The sequence below is a fragment of the Saccopteryx bilineata genome, chromosome 6 (genome assembly GCF_036850765.1).
Source record: "Saccopteryx bilineata isolate mSacBil1 chromosome 6, mSacBil1_pri_phased_curated, whole genome shotgun sequence".
Lineage (NCBI taxonomy): Eukaryota > Metazoa > Chordata > Mammalia > Chiroptera > Emballonuridae > Saccopteryx > Saccopteryx bilineata.
Window position 1 is genome coordinate 203353465 of NC_089495.1, and position 16830 is coordinate 203370294.

The following is a 16830-nucleotide window of genomic DNA, read 5'->3' on the forward strand; positions in this document are numbered from 1 at the left end:
CATGCAGAATTAAGGATAGACATGCACAGATCCACTTTTATAAGGAAGAGGGTCCATAGCATTTATAAGATTCTCAAGGGGGTTCAAGACTAAAGAAAAGGAGAGTGGAAGACAAGTCATAGCAGACCTGGGACTACCACTTGTGTCCTAGGTTCTCAGCCACTGCCCTACACTTCCTCTTCCTGGGAAAAGCCGTCTTCTTCACTGCACCTGGTGGGCCTAGTCAGCAGGAACACCACGGTTTCCAACAGGCGGAGGCTCTGTTGTCCTTCTGGCATTGCCCATGGACATGGATAGAGAAGTAGAAAAGACCCTAGAGCTACAAAGAACCAGCTCACCCCTAAACTGTCCCCAGAAAGCCCTCCAGCAAGGTGAAGGCCACAGATCCATGGCTTTCAGAGCCTAAACACACTTGTAGTAAGACACGCTCTGCTCTCTGGTTCAAATTGTTGATTTATGTCATGCTCAAGTCTTCCATGTTTCCACAGGCGCCACTGGCCCACGTTAGCCTAGGAAGAGTCACCTCCCAAAGCAAATGAGAGACTGATTGAACACAACAGCAAAGTATGAAAATTAATCGAGATATTTAATAGACAGTGCAAACCATAATTTCATCTGAATATAAATGTATGCACGTTTCCAATGAGTTATCTATCAATTATCACAAACAGCAACAAGGACCTTAGAGCTATGTTAGAAAAACATAGAGCTGGGACTTCACTAACAATCTCACTTGCTCTCAAGAGAACACCATCCATTTCCAATCAGTGTCACAAATGCAAAAGCCCAGGGGAGTGGCCGCGAGGAGTGGGCTGGGACAGGAAACACGGGTCGGCACACGGATGAGAGACAGAAACACAGCTCTCGAGGAAACCAGAATCAGATGCATTATTACAGCTAAGGACAAGAAAAAGCCTATGGCTTTTAAAAAACGACTTTTCTGCCAGTACCATACAAGTCTTACAAAGAGATGTGCGACAAGTCAACTGACTTCAAGGGACAGAGGCTACATTTTCAGATCATTTCAACTGCAAACGGCCAACCCTTTCCATTGAGGTTCAGCAGTGGAGTTAGCATAGTCCAGAAGCTCAATGTTGGATTTGCAAATACAGTTTATTTTACAGAAATTCAACATTATAAACAGCAGGCACCTCCCCCCGCCCCCCACCCCCCACCCGCCCGCCCTGCTGGGTGCAGACCATGCGATGCAGGGTGAGCAGTGACGCGGCCCTACTGCTTTGGAGAGAGCGAGAGCGATGAACTTGCCCGCATCGGGTCCTGCCTGCCCTGCACACGCACACGCCTGCCGCTCGCAGGCCACCAGAGTCTGTCTGGGCCCAGCTTGCACCGGGCCAGTTAAATGGTTCCAGCCCAGGTCTCCAATTCCTTCATGTCTTCGTCTTCCTCTTCCTTCTTCTTGGCTGTGTGATTAGAGAAAGGGCAATTAGGAAGGCTGGGTGCAGTTCTCTGAACCCACTCGGGCTGGGAGCCAGGGCTGAGTGGCCCGGCATCTGCAGCGACTGCCCCGCCCTCCAGCCACCTCTCTTCCAGGCCACCAGCAGGCTGCTAGGCCCAGAGCATCCAAGGTGGGGGAGAGAAGAAAAAACAGCAGAAGAGATCAAATCCTCCCTCTCAAGAGATTTGAACCACCTCTTGTAGGCAACTAGCAGGACATTGGGGCCTCTTTTGCCCTTATCCTGGCCCCACACAAGCAGCTGACTCAACCTGAGGGGCCCAAAGCAAACTGGAAACTAGGAGAGTGAGGTCACTACAGCCTGGTCCCACTCCACCCCCTGGGCGCGCTCTATGCCAACTCAAAGTGCTTTGCCTTTTCTAGTTCTCCGTGGAACTGTCTGCCCAGCGTCCAGTGGGGGGGGGGGGGGCGAAGGAGAAGCAGGCAGGAGGAAATGAAGGTTTTATACAGCTAGGTCTTCAAAAAGGCCACGCCCCTCGCTCACACAGTGACTGCCTCTGAGGCTGCAGGCTTTTACAAGTGCGCACAGCACAGGGTTCTAGACAGGCAACAAGAGCTGTCCTGGAATCCAACTCTCACACCTTCTCCCAGTGCCCAGAACTTCCTCTTGTTTGGTGACACAGGGAAAATCATTCTGGAGTTCTGGCTCTCGCCCCCACACTCCCCAGGGGACATGTGGCGATATCTGGAGACATTTTTGGCTGTCTCCGCTTGAGAAGGGGGTGCTGCTGGCATCCAGTGGGTGGAGAGGGCTAGGAGTGCTGCGCGACGTCCACCGTGCGCAGGACAGGCCTCCACCAAGCACTGGCCCAGCCATAACCTGGCTGTGTTCAGTGTCCAGGTTAAGAAACCCTGTTCTAGAGAGAAACCAGGAAAGGGCAAGGGACAATGTCTTGGGGCCATTATAATGGATCCCACCTAGTTCTCAACTCTGGACCCAAACAGAGGCCAACTGACCACGAGAGCACCCAGCACGTGGTGTCCCGGTGTGCCACTACTCTGGATAAGAAGTACTCACTGGGCCCTGGCCAGTTGGCTCAGTGGTAGAGCGTCGACCTGGCGTGCAGGAGTCCCGGGTTCAATTCCCGGCCAGGGCACACAGGAGAAGTGCCCATCTGCTTCTCCACCCCTCCCCCTCTCCTTCCTCTCTGTCTCTCTCTTCCCCTCCCGCAGCCGAGGCTCCACTGGAGCAAAGTTTGCCTGGGCGCTGAGGACGGCTCTGTGGCCTCTGCCTCAGGCACTAGAATGGCTCTGGTTGCAACAGAGCGGCACCCCGGATGGGCGGAGCATTGCCCCCTGGTGGGCGTGCCGGGTGGATCCTGGTCAGGCACAAGAGGGAGTCTGTCTGACTGCCTCCCCGTTTCTAGCTTCAGAAAAATACAAAAAAAAAAAAAAAAAGAAGTACTCACTGGGTTTTGACGGTAGAGCTATAGAGGGAACATTTGGTAGAGGGACTGTTTCAGGTCCACTGATTTCCAGCAAATTCTTGTCTAGTTCCTCCTGTTCTAGTTCTTCTAATTCTGCCATGAGCTCATCCTGGTAAAAAGAAGTGCAAGAATGAGAAAGACACCCTGGGAACCCCAGCCCTCACAGCAGTACCTCTTGCCTGATGGCTGAGGGGACACACACCCCCTTTTGAGAAGGTCAGCGGGGAGATGAACTCCAGGTCCACACTGTGACTCAAATACCCTAAACTCGCTTCTACTGGTGAACGTAACACACAACTGAGCAACACTGATGTCTCTGTCCGCATCTTGCATTAGGCTGTGCACATCTTGAGAAAACAGATTTATCTTTTCATCCCATTTCTTTATTGCAAAACTGGGTGCATTCAGTGAACGTGCAGGAATGTTTACTGAATTGAAATGAACCTGACTCCTCCGTTAGACTCCAGTCGGAAAACACGAAACCCTGGCGCCGGAGCCGAGGGTAAGAGCCGCCGGCTGCTTCACAGGTGCATCATGGGAACCAGATAACACAAAGAATCAGGCTCAGCGGAGAGGGCCTGACCTTCAGTGGACTCAGATCTAAGGCAGAATAAAGTGTCTTCAGACGCGTCTGTTACTGTATTTTAAAAGTCTAAGAGACTCCGAGTTCTACTTGCTACAGCAGAAACGGGTGGGTGGCCGGGTTCCAGACCAATTTCCTTAGGAGTCAGATGGAAATGGCCTTTCCCTGGCTTCACCTTTACCTCATGTCAGAGTTGTCTGAAGGCCAATCCTGTAAACTCTCCAGGACACAGTCACCTCAGCTGCCCCAGCTCAGAGCCCAGGACCCACCATGGGAAGGTGCAGGGAAACGACTTGTTGAAACCAATTATTGACCTAAAACCTGCTGTCCAAACAAACGTTCCTTTACTCCACCTAACCTTCTACCCCAAACAAAGTGTCCCTCAAATTTGAGAATTAGGGAGGGTTAATACCATGCCCTGTACGTGCAAATCTCTGGAGGGATGAGAACTGTGATTTCCAAACCACACACTGCCTGCCAGAGAGCCTTCAATAGCATCAAAGGGCAGCTGGTGTCATTTGGAAAGCCTGCGTGATCCGCATGAAAACACTCACCTCGTCAAACTCTTCTCCAAACCCTACAGGTTTTGAAATAGCTGTTGAAATCTCCTCTGCAAGTTCTTGCTGGTCAGCAATGTCCTGCATTAACTCATCCACTTTATCGATGTCCCTTTAGATGAAACGGAAAGATGTCATATTTATGATCAGTCTGTGTAAAGAGAGTCTGTAAGACTGGAGCAGAAACCCTGCTCCACACAATCCGTTCCCCATCGCCACCCCCTACAATTAATTACTCCCTGTGAGCTATTGCTTTTTTGTCTTTATTCCCTTCATCTTCCCCTTTAAAACAGAGAACCACAGAATCAAGATGGAAGTGTCCTTAGATATCACCTAGTCCAACACCCCAGGGAAACAGGCTGAACCAAGTCACGGTCTCTTAGGCAAGCCAGTCTACATGGCAGATGAGACCACAGGACTTTAACTCCTGGGCCAATAACTCTTCTTCAAACTTAAGGGAAACTCTGTACAGGGGGAATGTGCTCTTTGTGTTATAATGGAAACAATAAATTATAAAATCACAAATCAGGCCCTGGCCGGTTGGCTCAGCGGTAGAGCGTCAGCCTGGCGTGCAGGGGACCCGGGTTCGATTCCCGGCCGGGGCACATAGGAGAAGCGCCCATTTGCTTCTCCACCCCCCACTCCTTCCTCTCTGTCTCTCTCTTCCCCTCCCGCAGCCAAGGCTCCATTGGAGCAAAGATGGCCCGGGCGCTGGGGATGGCTCCTTGGCCTTTGCCCCAGGCACTAGAATGGCTCTGGTCACAGCAGGGCAACGCCCCAGAAGGGCAGAGCGTCACCCCCTGGTGGGCAGAGCGTCGCCCCCTGGTGGGCGTGCCGGGTGGATCCCGGTCGGACGCATGCAGGAGTCTGTCTGACTGTCTCTCCCCGATTCCAGCTTCAGAAAAATACAAAAAAAAAAAAAAAAAAAAATCACAAATCATAAAATGTAGCCAAGCTCCTTGACAGGTCCTTCTCATCAACTCAAATCTGCTTATGATTCCTCTATTACACCCCAAAGGAAAGGCAAACATGCAGAATTATTTTCTATACACTGTCAATCTCAATCATACAAACATATAACTAACATAGTATGCACACATATACTTCACAGTGTGCACAGTACTTGCTGAGGCGCGCTGTGCTCAGCATCCTGGAGAACACAGAACTGAATCCGACAGGACCACACACAGGAGGCTCAGTCCAGTGAACATCCACTCTCAGGCTACGCCTCACTTATTTGAAGGCTATTTTTTCTGTAACCCATCTCTAGAACAAAGATCATTAGCAAACTTTTCCTATAAAGGGCCAGAGAGTAAATATTTTAGAATTTGTGGGCAATTCAGTCTCTGTTGCAATATTCAACCCTGCTGTGTAGCATAGTAAGCCACAGACAGTATGTTAAATTAATGGGCACAACTGTGTTTCAATAAAGCTGTACTAGGCCCTGGCTGGTTGGCTCAGTGGTACAGCGTCGGCCTGGCGTGCAAGAGTCCCGGGTTCGATTCCCAGCCAGGGTACACAGGAGAAGCGCCCATCTGCTTTTCCATCCCTCCCCCTCTCCTTCCTCTCTGTCTCTCTCTTCCCCTCCCGCAGCCAAGGCTCCATTGGAGCAAAGTTGGCCCGGGCGCTGAGGATGGCTCCATGGCCTTTGCTTCAGGCTCTAGAATGGCTCTGGTTGCAGCAGAGCAACACCCCAGATGGGCAGAGCGTCGCCCCCTGGTGGGCGTGCTGGGTGGATCCTGGTCGAGCACATGCAGGAGTCTGTCTGACTGTCTCCCCACTTCTCACTTCGGAAGAATACCAAAAAATAAATAAAAGAAGGAAGTTCCCTAAAAATGCAAATTAAAGCAAACTCAGGTGCTTGAGTAGGTAAGTCAAAGGAACTGCCCAAACCCATGGCCTGGGCCCGACTCCTTTGAGGGCCAGCACTGCCCTGCCACCTGGGTGCCCCTCTCCACCGGGGCGGCCACCTACATGTTGTCGTGGGCAGCTTTCATAGCCTTGGCAGCATAGCCCATGTTCTTGAGCACCTCAGTGTTGGTGTTGGCATTCTCCAGGGCCTCACGCTGGAACTCGATGGTCGACAGGGTGCCGTCAATCTGCGCCAGCTGCTTCTCATACCTCTTCTTGCGCTTCAGGGCCTGGAGGGCCGCTGCAGGGGGAGAAAACGGGGTTTCAGAGGCACCCAGAGAAAGAATGCGCTTTCAGGTCAAACTGCCTTAGCTTCAAAACCCAGCTCACAGGCCACGGTGAGCTACTTTACTTCCCTGATAGGTCCACTGCGGAGTAAATGAGATAACAAACGTAAATGCCTAGCATAACATTAAACAGTGGACACCCAGAAAACAGCAGTTCTAATTATGATAAAGGAATTTTAAGGTATCATTTTATGCCAACTAAATTATAAAAATAAGTAACGTGCCTAGCGTGCGGAGGACCCGGGTTCGATTCCCGGCCAGGGCACATAGGAGAAGCGCCCATTTGCTTCTCCACCCCTCTGCCGCGCTTTCCTCTCTGTCTCTCTCTTCCCCTCCCGCAGCCAAGGCTCCATTGGAGCAAAGATGGCCCGGGCGCTGGGCATGGCTCTGTGGCCTCTGCCTCAGGCGCTAGAGTGGCTCTGGTCGCAATATGGCGACGCCCAGGATGGGCAGAGCATCACCCCCTGGGGGGCAGAGCACCGCCCCTGGTGGGCGTGCCGGGTGGATCCCGGTCGGGCGTATGCGGGAGTCTGTCTGACTGTCTCTCCCTGTTTCCAGCTTCAGAAAAATGAAAAAAAAAAAAAAAAAAAAGTAACGTGGCAACACAGCACCAGCCATAATGACATTCCTGCCCTCTGACCCAGTCATTTCCTTCTGGAAATGTATTCAACCAGAGCAAGAAGCCCTGTGCCCGAAGATGGTTACTACAGCATTCTCTACCACAGAAAACACAACAGCACAAAGACAGAGTTCCCTGTTTGCCAGGGACAAACCCAGAGTCTGACCACTGGTCAAGTCAGTGCACCGATCCTGGCTCCTGGCATGCTAGCTGCAGAGATCACCTTGTTTTACGGCCTGGTCGGGGCAGGCAGTTTGACCATGGTGGATCTGTGGCAGAGCACGGGCCAAAACTACATTTCTCTACTCAAAACCCAGGCCTTCCTCCCCTTGCTGTCTCAGTTCCCTCTTTACACTAAAAATGATGTTTGGCCCACATCTGAGGTGGGCATCAAGGCTGGGGGAGGCTCAATACAGACTCAAGCTTAATAAACGGGCTGGGCTGGGAAGCTCTCGGCCCTGCCTTGGTCTGGACAGTTCTAGTCTCGGACACACAGACACATACATGCACCCAGGCATGCACGCCCCCCATGTCTCCAGGCTCCAGACCAGAACCTTCCCCTGCAGGCTGTGGGGGACAGTCAAGCACCTCCCCTCCAGGTTTGTGATTTCTCCATATGTCACATGAACAGGCTCCATGCTCCTTCCACTCACACTCCCTGTTAGTCTAGGATTGTGTCCTAAAAACCAGCTGCCAAGTGACAACAAGCTTGGCCTGCACATAAGCAGTCCATGGGTCCTTCAAAAGTAGCAGATAAAACCACCAGGAAAAGTCCTCCAGCCAAAGGATAAAGCATGCTAAACAGAAATTGTAAAATATCCTAAGAGCAATGAAATGTGCCTCATTCAAAGCTGAAAAAGCCATTCTACTTGTTACCTGCCTTGATTCTGGTATGAATGGCCTATGACTTAAAGAAATCCAACTTAAAGTGACAGCCAGGGGTCCCCAAGACCCCTTTACTGAATACCTTCACTTCTGCTACTACTAAGTCATACATGGTATATAAGTACCTCACAACAGCAACCCTTTAAGGTAGAAACGCCCACCCTCTTTAGCAGATGAAGAAATTGCAAGGTCACGTACCTAAGGTCACCAGGTGCTGAGCAGCAGAAAGGGGAGCATGTGCACAGGGTGGTCCAGGTTCTGGACCACCGAAGTCCATGTCTTGCCTTTCTAACTGTTATTCCTCTCACTTAATGAAAACAGTAGGGTCTTGCCCTGGAGGGAGGGTCAGGGGAAGTTGGGGGACAGAAGAGGGAGTGCAAATCCTACCATGTCTTTCCTGTGCTTAAAAACCCTCCACAGCTCCCTCAGCCCACAGGACAAAGCCACATGCCCGTTACCGTGGCCCGCAAGGAGGCAAGGGACTGAAATTCTCACCACCAGCCAAGTCCGGGAGCCCCAGCATCAGGTCGGAACCCTTCATCACGAAGCGGGAAGATATCCCAGGAGAGTCCTGGCACGTACGTGCTCTGGGCCTGGGCTGCTTCCTCATGACTTGGTGCTATGTTGCTTTTCCACAGAAACCACCCCAAACATATCCCAATGAACAAGTGATTCTCAAGCCTTGTCAGGCCAATGTCCCTCAGGCGCCCTTCCCAGGTCCTCTTCAGCCATCCCCATCACCACGGCATAGCCCAGCCAACAACAAATTGTCTGCTCGTCAAGACTCAACAAGGGCCCTGGCCGGTTGGCTCAGTGGTAGAGCGTCGGCCTGGCGTGCAGAAGTCCCGGGTTCGATTCCCGGCCAGGGCACACAGGAGAAGCGCCCATCTGCTTCTCCACCCCTCCCCCTCTCCTTCCTCTCTGTCTCTCTCTTCCCCTCCCGCAGCCGAGGCTCCATTGGAGCAAAGATGGCCCGGGCACTGGGGATGGCTCCTTGGCCTCTGCCCCAGGCGCTAGAGTGGCTCTGGTCGCAACAGAGCGACGCCCCGGAGGGGCAGAGCGTCGCCCCCTGGTGGGCGTGCCGGATGGATCCCGGTCGGGCACATGCGGGAGTCTGACTGTCTCTCCCCATTTCCAGTTTCAGAAAAGTACAAAAAAAAAAAAAAAAAAAAAAAGACTCAACAAGGTGTTCTGAGAGCTTTCTGCACGGTAAGCAAGCAAGGCGGCTGCGCAGCCCTCTCCCCCTCCCCATTTAATCTCCCACCTGGTCCCAGGGCAGAGACTCTAGAGCCACACTAACAAGGAGATGGGATTAGAAAGGTGAGGCAGCTCGTTCCAGTGGCCCTGCTGTCAGGTGTGGAGGGGAGATTCAAGCACTGGTCTAGGTACTTCCCAGACCTCTGCTCTTCCCACACAGGCTCAGAACGATGGCATGTGACTCTGGGACAGTTCTCCAGAACAAACAACTAATATGACACTCCCGTCTTCCCTTTCTGGGTCCTGAGCATAGCAGGAACCAAATGTATTCCTTCCCTAAACCCTAAAACATCACTGATTTAGAATGGCTTTAACTTTCTAATACCTTTCCAATTGGCAGCAACTTCATGTATACCAATCGTGCATTTCTCTGATCTCCAGCCTACTTCTAACAATCCCCCAAGCAATAAATGATCTGGAAGCAAATACTCAAACATACCAGGGAGATAAACAAGAGAATATCCCCTCAGAATAAAATGTTTATATTATTCATTTTTACAGACCAACATCTAGCACAATGACTAGTCCATAGTAAGTGCTTATTATATATTAAGCTGAATCTCCAATTTCATCTGTTCTTTGAGTTTTTCATATATCCTATGCAGGGTTCCTCATGGAGGTGCATCCATAGTTTATCTACTGTGCACCTTTGACTCAAAGGAGAAAAACTGTATCATTGAAACACTGGCTAAAACCATCACTTGGCAGGATTCTGTCCCTGAATTCCGCCTGTTCCATCACACAGAAACTCCTGCAAGTGCCCACCCTTCCCTGTCTCCTCTCCATAAGGCGTGCCCTCTCTGAGACGAGGAAGAGGTCCCGAGCTCACAGGGTGGCCCTCCAGGGTCCCCCTCCCACCCACAGAGTTCTTTTGGTTTCCTCTTCTCTGTGTGGTGAACTCTCTCCAGGGTGGTGGCTGGCAGGGGCAGTTAACTTCTTTGCCCTCATCTAACTCCTCTGTGTGTTTCTCTATTGAGAACTCCAAAAAGAAAGGGTACATGATGAATTTTCTCCCTCCATACATGGTTCATGAGTAAAGGAACCTAAAAATTAGACATGGGGTCAGCATTGGGCTGCAAACGCAGTCATTGCACTTGAACTAGCCTGTACCTTATTAAACATGCAGCACCATGGTGAAGTATAACTTCAGGTAAACTAAACGAATAAAATTCTTCCTGCATACTGTTACACTTAAAGCAAAACATCCTCTATCCCAACCTTATTTCTGACCAGCGAAACCTGCTTCTATATGTAGCCAGAGTCTAAAGGGCCAAACCCAATGTTTTTCATAAATAGATGCTGGCTCTTAGTGTCTTGCCTTATACTTCTCCAAACTTTTAAATGGTTGATTAAAAAAACAAGTACTAAATTCTCATAAGGAAAATATTCATGGCCCTAGCTGGCTACTTCAGTGAACAGAGCGTTGGCCTAGTGTGTGGACATCCTGGGTTCGATTCCTGGTCAGGGCACACAGGAGAAGCAATCATCTGCTTCTCTCCCTCTCCCTCCTCCCCTCTCATAGCCAGTGGCTTGACTGGTTTGAGCATTAGCCCTGGGCACTGAGGATGGCTCGGCTGGTCCAAGCACATCAACCTTAGGCACTAAAAATGGCTTGATTTATTCGAGCATTGGCCCCAGGACAGAATTGCCAGGTGGATCCCAGTTGGGGTGCATGCAGGAGTCTGTCTCACATCTCCCCTCCTCTGACTTAAAAAAGAAAGAAAAAAATATTCATAACTATGTGAGGTGATGAATTTTATCTTATTGTGGTATTCATGTTGCAATACTATATATGTATATTGAATCAATGTTATATACCTAAAACTAATACAATATTATATGTCAAATATATCTCAATAAAACTTAAAGGAAATGGAAAACAAAAGAAATACTGGGTTAAGAAGAAGTTCATCTAAACCAAATATTCAAAGAAGGGACATACAAAGAGATCTCTTTTCTGCCATTGAATTTCAGAGCCATTCATAAGTATAATAGCTTTAACAACTGAAATCTAACCCAGGCCAATAGAAGTTGAAGAGGTTTGCTTTTAGATGGGAAAAAATAGGCCTTGGAATCTCCATATTTAATTATGCCTGTGCTGGTTCCAAGAGAGTAATTACAGCAGCAATTACAGAATCTAATAACCAGCTTTATTGGCTCTGAAAGCTGAAGCAAAAACAACTCCAACCATGTTGAAATAAACATTGGTCTCCAGGCAGTTGCTTCATTAGACACTCTAAACAGCTATTTGGAGGAAAAATACAGAAGAGATAGCGTAAGAAGCAGAAAGACCAGTGGAAAAGAGGTTCACCCAGGACCAGACACTCCTGCAAGGTATCTGCTAGTGACTGTACAGAACCATGTTCAGGGAGCACATCAGTTCAATGCAACTAAATAGGACATTCCTTCCTTTTAGGCCAGCGGTTCTCAACCTGGTTCTCGAACGACCCCCGCCGGGGTTGTGACCCACAGGTTGAGAACCGCTGTTTCAGGCAAAGACAAACCTGGCTCCTCCTTGAAGAGTTTCTGAGGACTGCAAGTTTGCTTGCCCAGATCTGGGAGCATTCAACATAGGGCCATTAGCCCAAGGCATCTCAACAGATGCTAGGTGTCCTAATTGTACACTCATCACTTCCACACAGAGATTCAGGCATCGGCAGGAAGGAAGGTCCAGTAATACCGTACCCTCAGTAAATGAATGGTGGGGTCTACAGCTCTTTCGAAGACCCAAGGTTCTGTATCTGAATTCCTCTAGCAGAAAGTACAAGGGCTGAGAGGGCAGGAAGCGAGTGCTGCTTCTTTCTCACTCTCAGCAATAACTACCAGCAAACTCAAACATACCGCAGGAGACAGCTACACACAAACGCCACCTGAGAACTCGGAAGAGCCCTCAGCAGCCTGGTCCTGGCAGGGCCACTGGCAGGCGGGGAGCTCAGTGAGGCTGAGGGAACACTCACTCTGACCATCACACCCATGAACAGACCTCAGATGTTCAGAGTACCCTCAAGGCTCATATTTTTGAAGTGAGCCTAGCTGATTTGCAGAATGATGAAGTTGTATTGATATTTAGAAAATTAAACTAATTACTAGAGATGTTAAGGGCAAAACTGCCTAGGTTCCATGGCATGGATCTCACCTGTGACAAAATGTGCTCCCGTGTGAAAATATGGCAGAGCATGACTAAAGCTCAAGCTGATGTCAAGACTACCAACCGTTACTCGCTTTGTCTATTCTGTGTTGGTCTTACAAAAACCATCACATTGGGAAGACCTCTTATGTGTAGCATTCAACAAGTCCGCCAAATCTGGAAAAAGATGATGGAAGTTATGACCCACGAGGTGCAGAGAAATGACAAAAGAAACAGTTAATAAACTGATTCCAGGTGGCACTGGAAACGACATAGAAAAGGCTTGCCACTCTTATTTGCTCCATGTCTTTGCTAGAAAAGTTAAAATGCTGAAGAAGCCAAAGTTTTTTCTTTTAACTTTTTTTTTTTTTAATGAGAAGCTGAAGTTTGAATTGGGAAAACTTACGGAACTTCATGATGAAGGAAGCAGTTCTAGAAATGGTATGGGGGATGAGACAGGTGCTACAATTGAATGTGCTGATGGATACGAGCCCCCACCCGCCGCTCCCTGGTCCAGTCCAAGAATCTGTTTAAAATTCAGACTGTTAATAGTGTTTTTAAAAAGTACCCTGCCAGTCTACCTAGGTAAGAGGTGGTAAGGTGGGAATATGGCTAAAATCCTGTTCTTTCTCTCTCTCTCTCTCTCTCTCTCTCTCACACACACACACACACACACACACACACACATATCTTTGGGGCAACTTCCCTCTTATTTCTACACTTACCCTACCTGGCTGAGAAGCCAGCTGGCTAACAATTCCTTCCTCTCCAACAGCCTTTGCCACCCCTCCTAATTATGGCAGGCCAGACTGAGGCTGGAACACGGAGGGCAGCTTCCGCCTCTCCCTTCTCAAGGACTGGGACAGCCTCCTCCCACAGACCTCCAGCCTAAGCAGCGGCTCTCGGCTTCTCAGCATGCGGAGGGAGGGCCCCTCTGGCAGCTGGAGCTATCCGAGCCCAGGAGCAAGAGGACTAGGTCCAAGGTAGAGCCTTATGTGGACTCAACTGGGAATGCGTTCTTGGGGGCAAGGGGATTATGCCCGGTGCCTGCCACAAGGTTGTGGGTCAGGAAGGAGAGAGGAGAGAGTATGTGGATTCAGAGGGGGGACTACCTTCTCTGGTCCTTTTTTTACATGTGGTTTGTCTGTCTTTTCTTTTCTTTCTCCCTCCCTCCCTCCTTTGTGTGTGTGTGTGTGTGTGTGTGCACGACAGAGACAGAGAGAGAGAGAGGGGACAGATAGGGACAGACAGGCAGAAAAGGAGAAAGATGAGAAGCATCAATTCTTCATTGTGGCACCTTAATTGTTCATTGATTGCTATCTCTTATGTGCCTTGACCAGGGGCGGGGGGGGGGGGTTGTAGCTGAACCAGCGACCCCTTGCTCAAGTCACAACCTTTGGGTTCATGTCTATGATCCCACACTCAAGCCAGTGACCACGCGCTCAAGCTGGTGAGTCCATGTTCAAGCTGGAGACCTTGGGGTTTCGAACCTGGGTCCTCTGCATCCCAATCTGACCTTCTATCCACTGCACCACCACCTGGTCAGGCACCAGTGGTTATTCTGAACATAGATCTAATGTTCCACTCCCCTGCCTAGAAAATTCTGTACTGGCTTTCATTCTCTAAGCTCCCTCATGCTCCTAGTTTTTCCCAAATGCCTCTCTGCCTGGCTAGCTCCCACTGGTCTTGCACTCACCCTACTCCCTCAGGCTGGGCCAAGACCCTTCTGCATGCTCCTGCACTACCCTGGCTAAAGGATGTCTTAAAGCACTAATGCTGTTGTATTACTGACATCCCTACAGTGCAGGGAGCATCCTGGGGACACTCCCTGGCACAGCCAAGGTGTTCAAGCCCAGATCTGAATGAATGAGGAGGAGCCAATGCCTACAGTCCGTCCATCGCTCTCCCTCAGCCGGCGGGTCTCAAGGACCCCTGAGCTTGAGGAAAACGTTTTAGAGGTTCCTCAGACAATTAAGCATATCATATCTTACCAAGACGGAAGGGTTCAAACTGCCCAAAAACCCCATCGCTGCTTCTCCACAAAGGCGTTTATTTGAACCACATCTGGCCATTAAAACTAGCTCCACTAAGGTCCTGGCCGGTTGGTTCAGTGGTAGAGCGTCGGCCTGGCGTGTGGAAGTCCCGGGTTTGATTCCCGGCCAGAGCACACAGGAGAAGCGTCCATCTGCTTCTCCACCCCTCCCCCTCTCCTTCCTCTCTGTCTCTCTCTTCCCCTCCCACAGCCAAGGCTCCATTGGAGCAAAGATGGCCTAGGTGCTGAGGATAGCTCCATGGCCTCTGCCTCAGGCACTAGAGTGGCTCTGGTTACAACAGAGCGACGCCCTGGTGGGCAGAGCATCGCCTCCTGGTGGGCAGAGCATCGCCTCCTGGTGGGCGTGCCGGGTGGATCCCAGTTGGGCGCATGCAGGAGTCTGTCTGACTGCCTCCCCATTTCCAACTTTAGAAAAATACAAAACAAAAAAAAAACTAGCTCCACTAAAACCCCCAAAACAGCCTGAGATTCTCATAACTTTGGGAAAGAGCTCTAATGAGATTTTCGTCCTTGATGATCCTTACTCTGGTTATGAAATGATAAGACCCCAGTGGCCTACTTCCAGGGGTCAGGAGAGAAGAAATAAGGACTCTCTTCCTGGCTCCAACTCCTGGAAATATAATAGCAAACGTGATGGCAGTTCTCTATTTCTGTTCTTTGCAAAGATTTTCAGAAGACATGCTAATGGCTGGGAAAACCCCTTCCTTACATCTATCACCATACTTTTTATTATTTTGTGATTTAGGTCAAATCTCATTGCAGTTAATTTCCTGGGACTAGCCAAATTCTAATGCTGAAATGAAATTCATTTTTATCAAATGCTTGAAACAACTGGGTCACAGTCAGATAATACTGAGGTACTACAAGGTGGGAGCCAGGCAGACCCGGGTCCATATCCTGGCTGTTTTCATTTACAATCTGGGTGATCGTGGGTGACACTTGAGCTTTAATTTCCTCATTTATAAAATGGTAATGAGACAGTAAAATAATCCTAGCCAGAACTACAACATCTATCACCTAGGAAAGGTTTAACAAACAGTAACTGAATCGGATATAAATATATTTATATAAATATATATATAAATACTTAAATATTTATATATATAAATATTTAAATTCCATAATAATCACCCCTAAAAGGCTCCTTCCCAGACTTACTAATTGGATGACCGTGGGCAAGTCACTTAACCTCTCTGAGGTTCACTGTCCACATGTGTAAAATTAGGCCAATAACACTAATATCTGTATCTCACTGGACCATTGTGAGGAACTCGGCAACATACACAAGGCATTTGCTCATAGCACAATACCTGAAAGTAGACACTCAATAACTCTTCATTCCTTTCCCTTCAGTATGTCAAAAGAGCAAAAATTGAGGCTTAAAAGTTAAGTAACTTCCCTAAGACTGCAGTTAGTAATTGAAGAAGCCTAAATTTAAACTCAGTTTGTCAGACTCTACAGTTCTTCTTCTTATTATTCTCATTTTACAAATGAGTACACAGATTCAAAGAGACCAAATAGCTCATTTTAAGGGCAGCCATCAAATTTAAGCACTCTTCTACTCAATGATTAATCTTGGTAGAAAAAATACAAAGCTTAAAAATAGACTGAGCCTGACCAGGCGGTGGCGCAGTGGATAGAGCATCGGACTGGGATGCAGAGGACCCAGGTTCAAGACCCCGAGGTCGCCAGCTTGAGCGCGAGCTCATCTGGTTTGAGCAAAGCTCACAAGCTTGGACCCAAGGTCACTGGCTCAAGCAAGGGGTTACTCGGTCTGCTGTAGCCCCACGGTCAAGGCATACATATGAGAAAGCAAGCAATGAACAACTACGGTGTCATAACGTGCAACGAAAAAGTAATGATTGATGCTTCTCATCTCTCCGTTCCTGTCTGTCTGTCCCTGTCTATCCCTCCCTCTGAATCTCTGTCTCTGTAAAAAAAAAAAAAAAAATAGATTGAGCACAACAATATGAATGTTCTTAATGCCACAAAACTGTGTACTTAAAAATAGTTAAGCCTGACCAGGCGGTGGCGCAGTGGATAGAGCGTCGGACTGGGATGCAGAAGGACCCAGGTTTGAGATCCCGGGGTTGCCAGTTTGAGTGCAGGCTCATCTGGCTTGAGCAAAAAGCTCACCAGCTTGGACCCAAGGTCACTGGCTTGAGCGAGGGGTTACTCAGTCTGCTGAAGGCCCACGGTCATGGCACATATGAGAAAGCAATCAATGAACAACTACAGTGTTGCAACGAAAAACTGATGATTGATGCTTCTCATCTCTCTCCGTTCCTGTCTGTCTGTCCCTATCTATCCCTCTATCTGACTCTCTCTCTGTCCCTATAAAAAAAAATTAAAAAATAAAAATAGTTAAAATGGTTGGTTAACTTTGTTGTATATATTTTACCACACAGACAGATCAGTTCATGAATTTGCTATCTGCTCTACCCTGCTGAACAAGGTAGTTTATAACCATACATGTGAGAATAAAAAAACTGGAGGACTAACTGCAGACACCAAAGTAATGGGCCGGAAACAATTTCTACTCCCTCAAACAATACCCGACAGTGCTAGATTACAATCTGTTTGACAAGAACATAAAGAAAGGAATGTTAGAAAGCACGCTTCCTACCAAAGCCTCAGGGGTCCCCATGTA

General features: G+C 48.9%; 1 protein-coding gene across 1 annotated transcript in view; it reads right to left on the reverse strand.

Annotated features, from left to right (window-relative positions):
• Positions 1 to 1183: 1183 nt before the first annotated feature.
• CHMP4B (charged multivesicular body protein 4B) overlaps positions 1184 to 16830 on the reverse strand; it is a 37625-nt gene continuing 21978 nt past the window's right edge. The window contains exons 2-5 of the mRNA XM_066236592.1: positions 6016 to 6193; positions 4039 to 4153; positions 2884 to 3010; positions 1184 to 1421 (exon numbers count right to left, since the gene is read on the reverse strand). Coding sequence (XP_066092689.1) covers positions 1357 to 1421; positions 2884 to 3010; positions 4039 to 4153; positions 6016 to 6193 — 485 coding nt within the window. The 3' untranslated portion in view covers positions 1184 to 1356. The remainder of the gene's footprint in view (positions 1422 to 2883; positions 3011 to 4038; positions 4154 to 6015; positions 6194 to 16830) is intronic.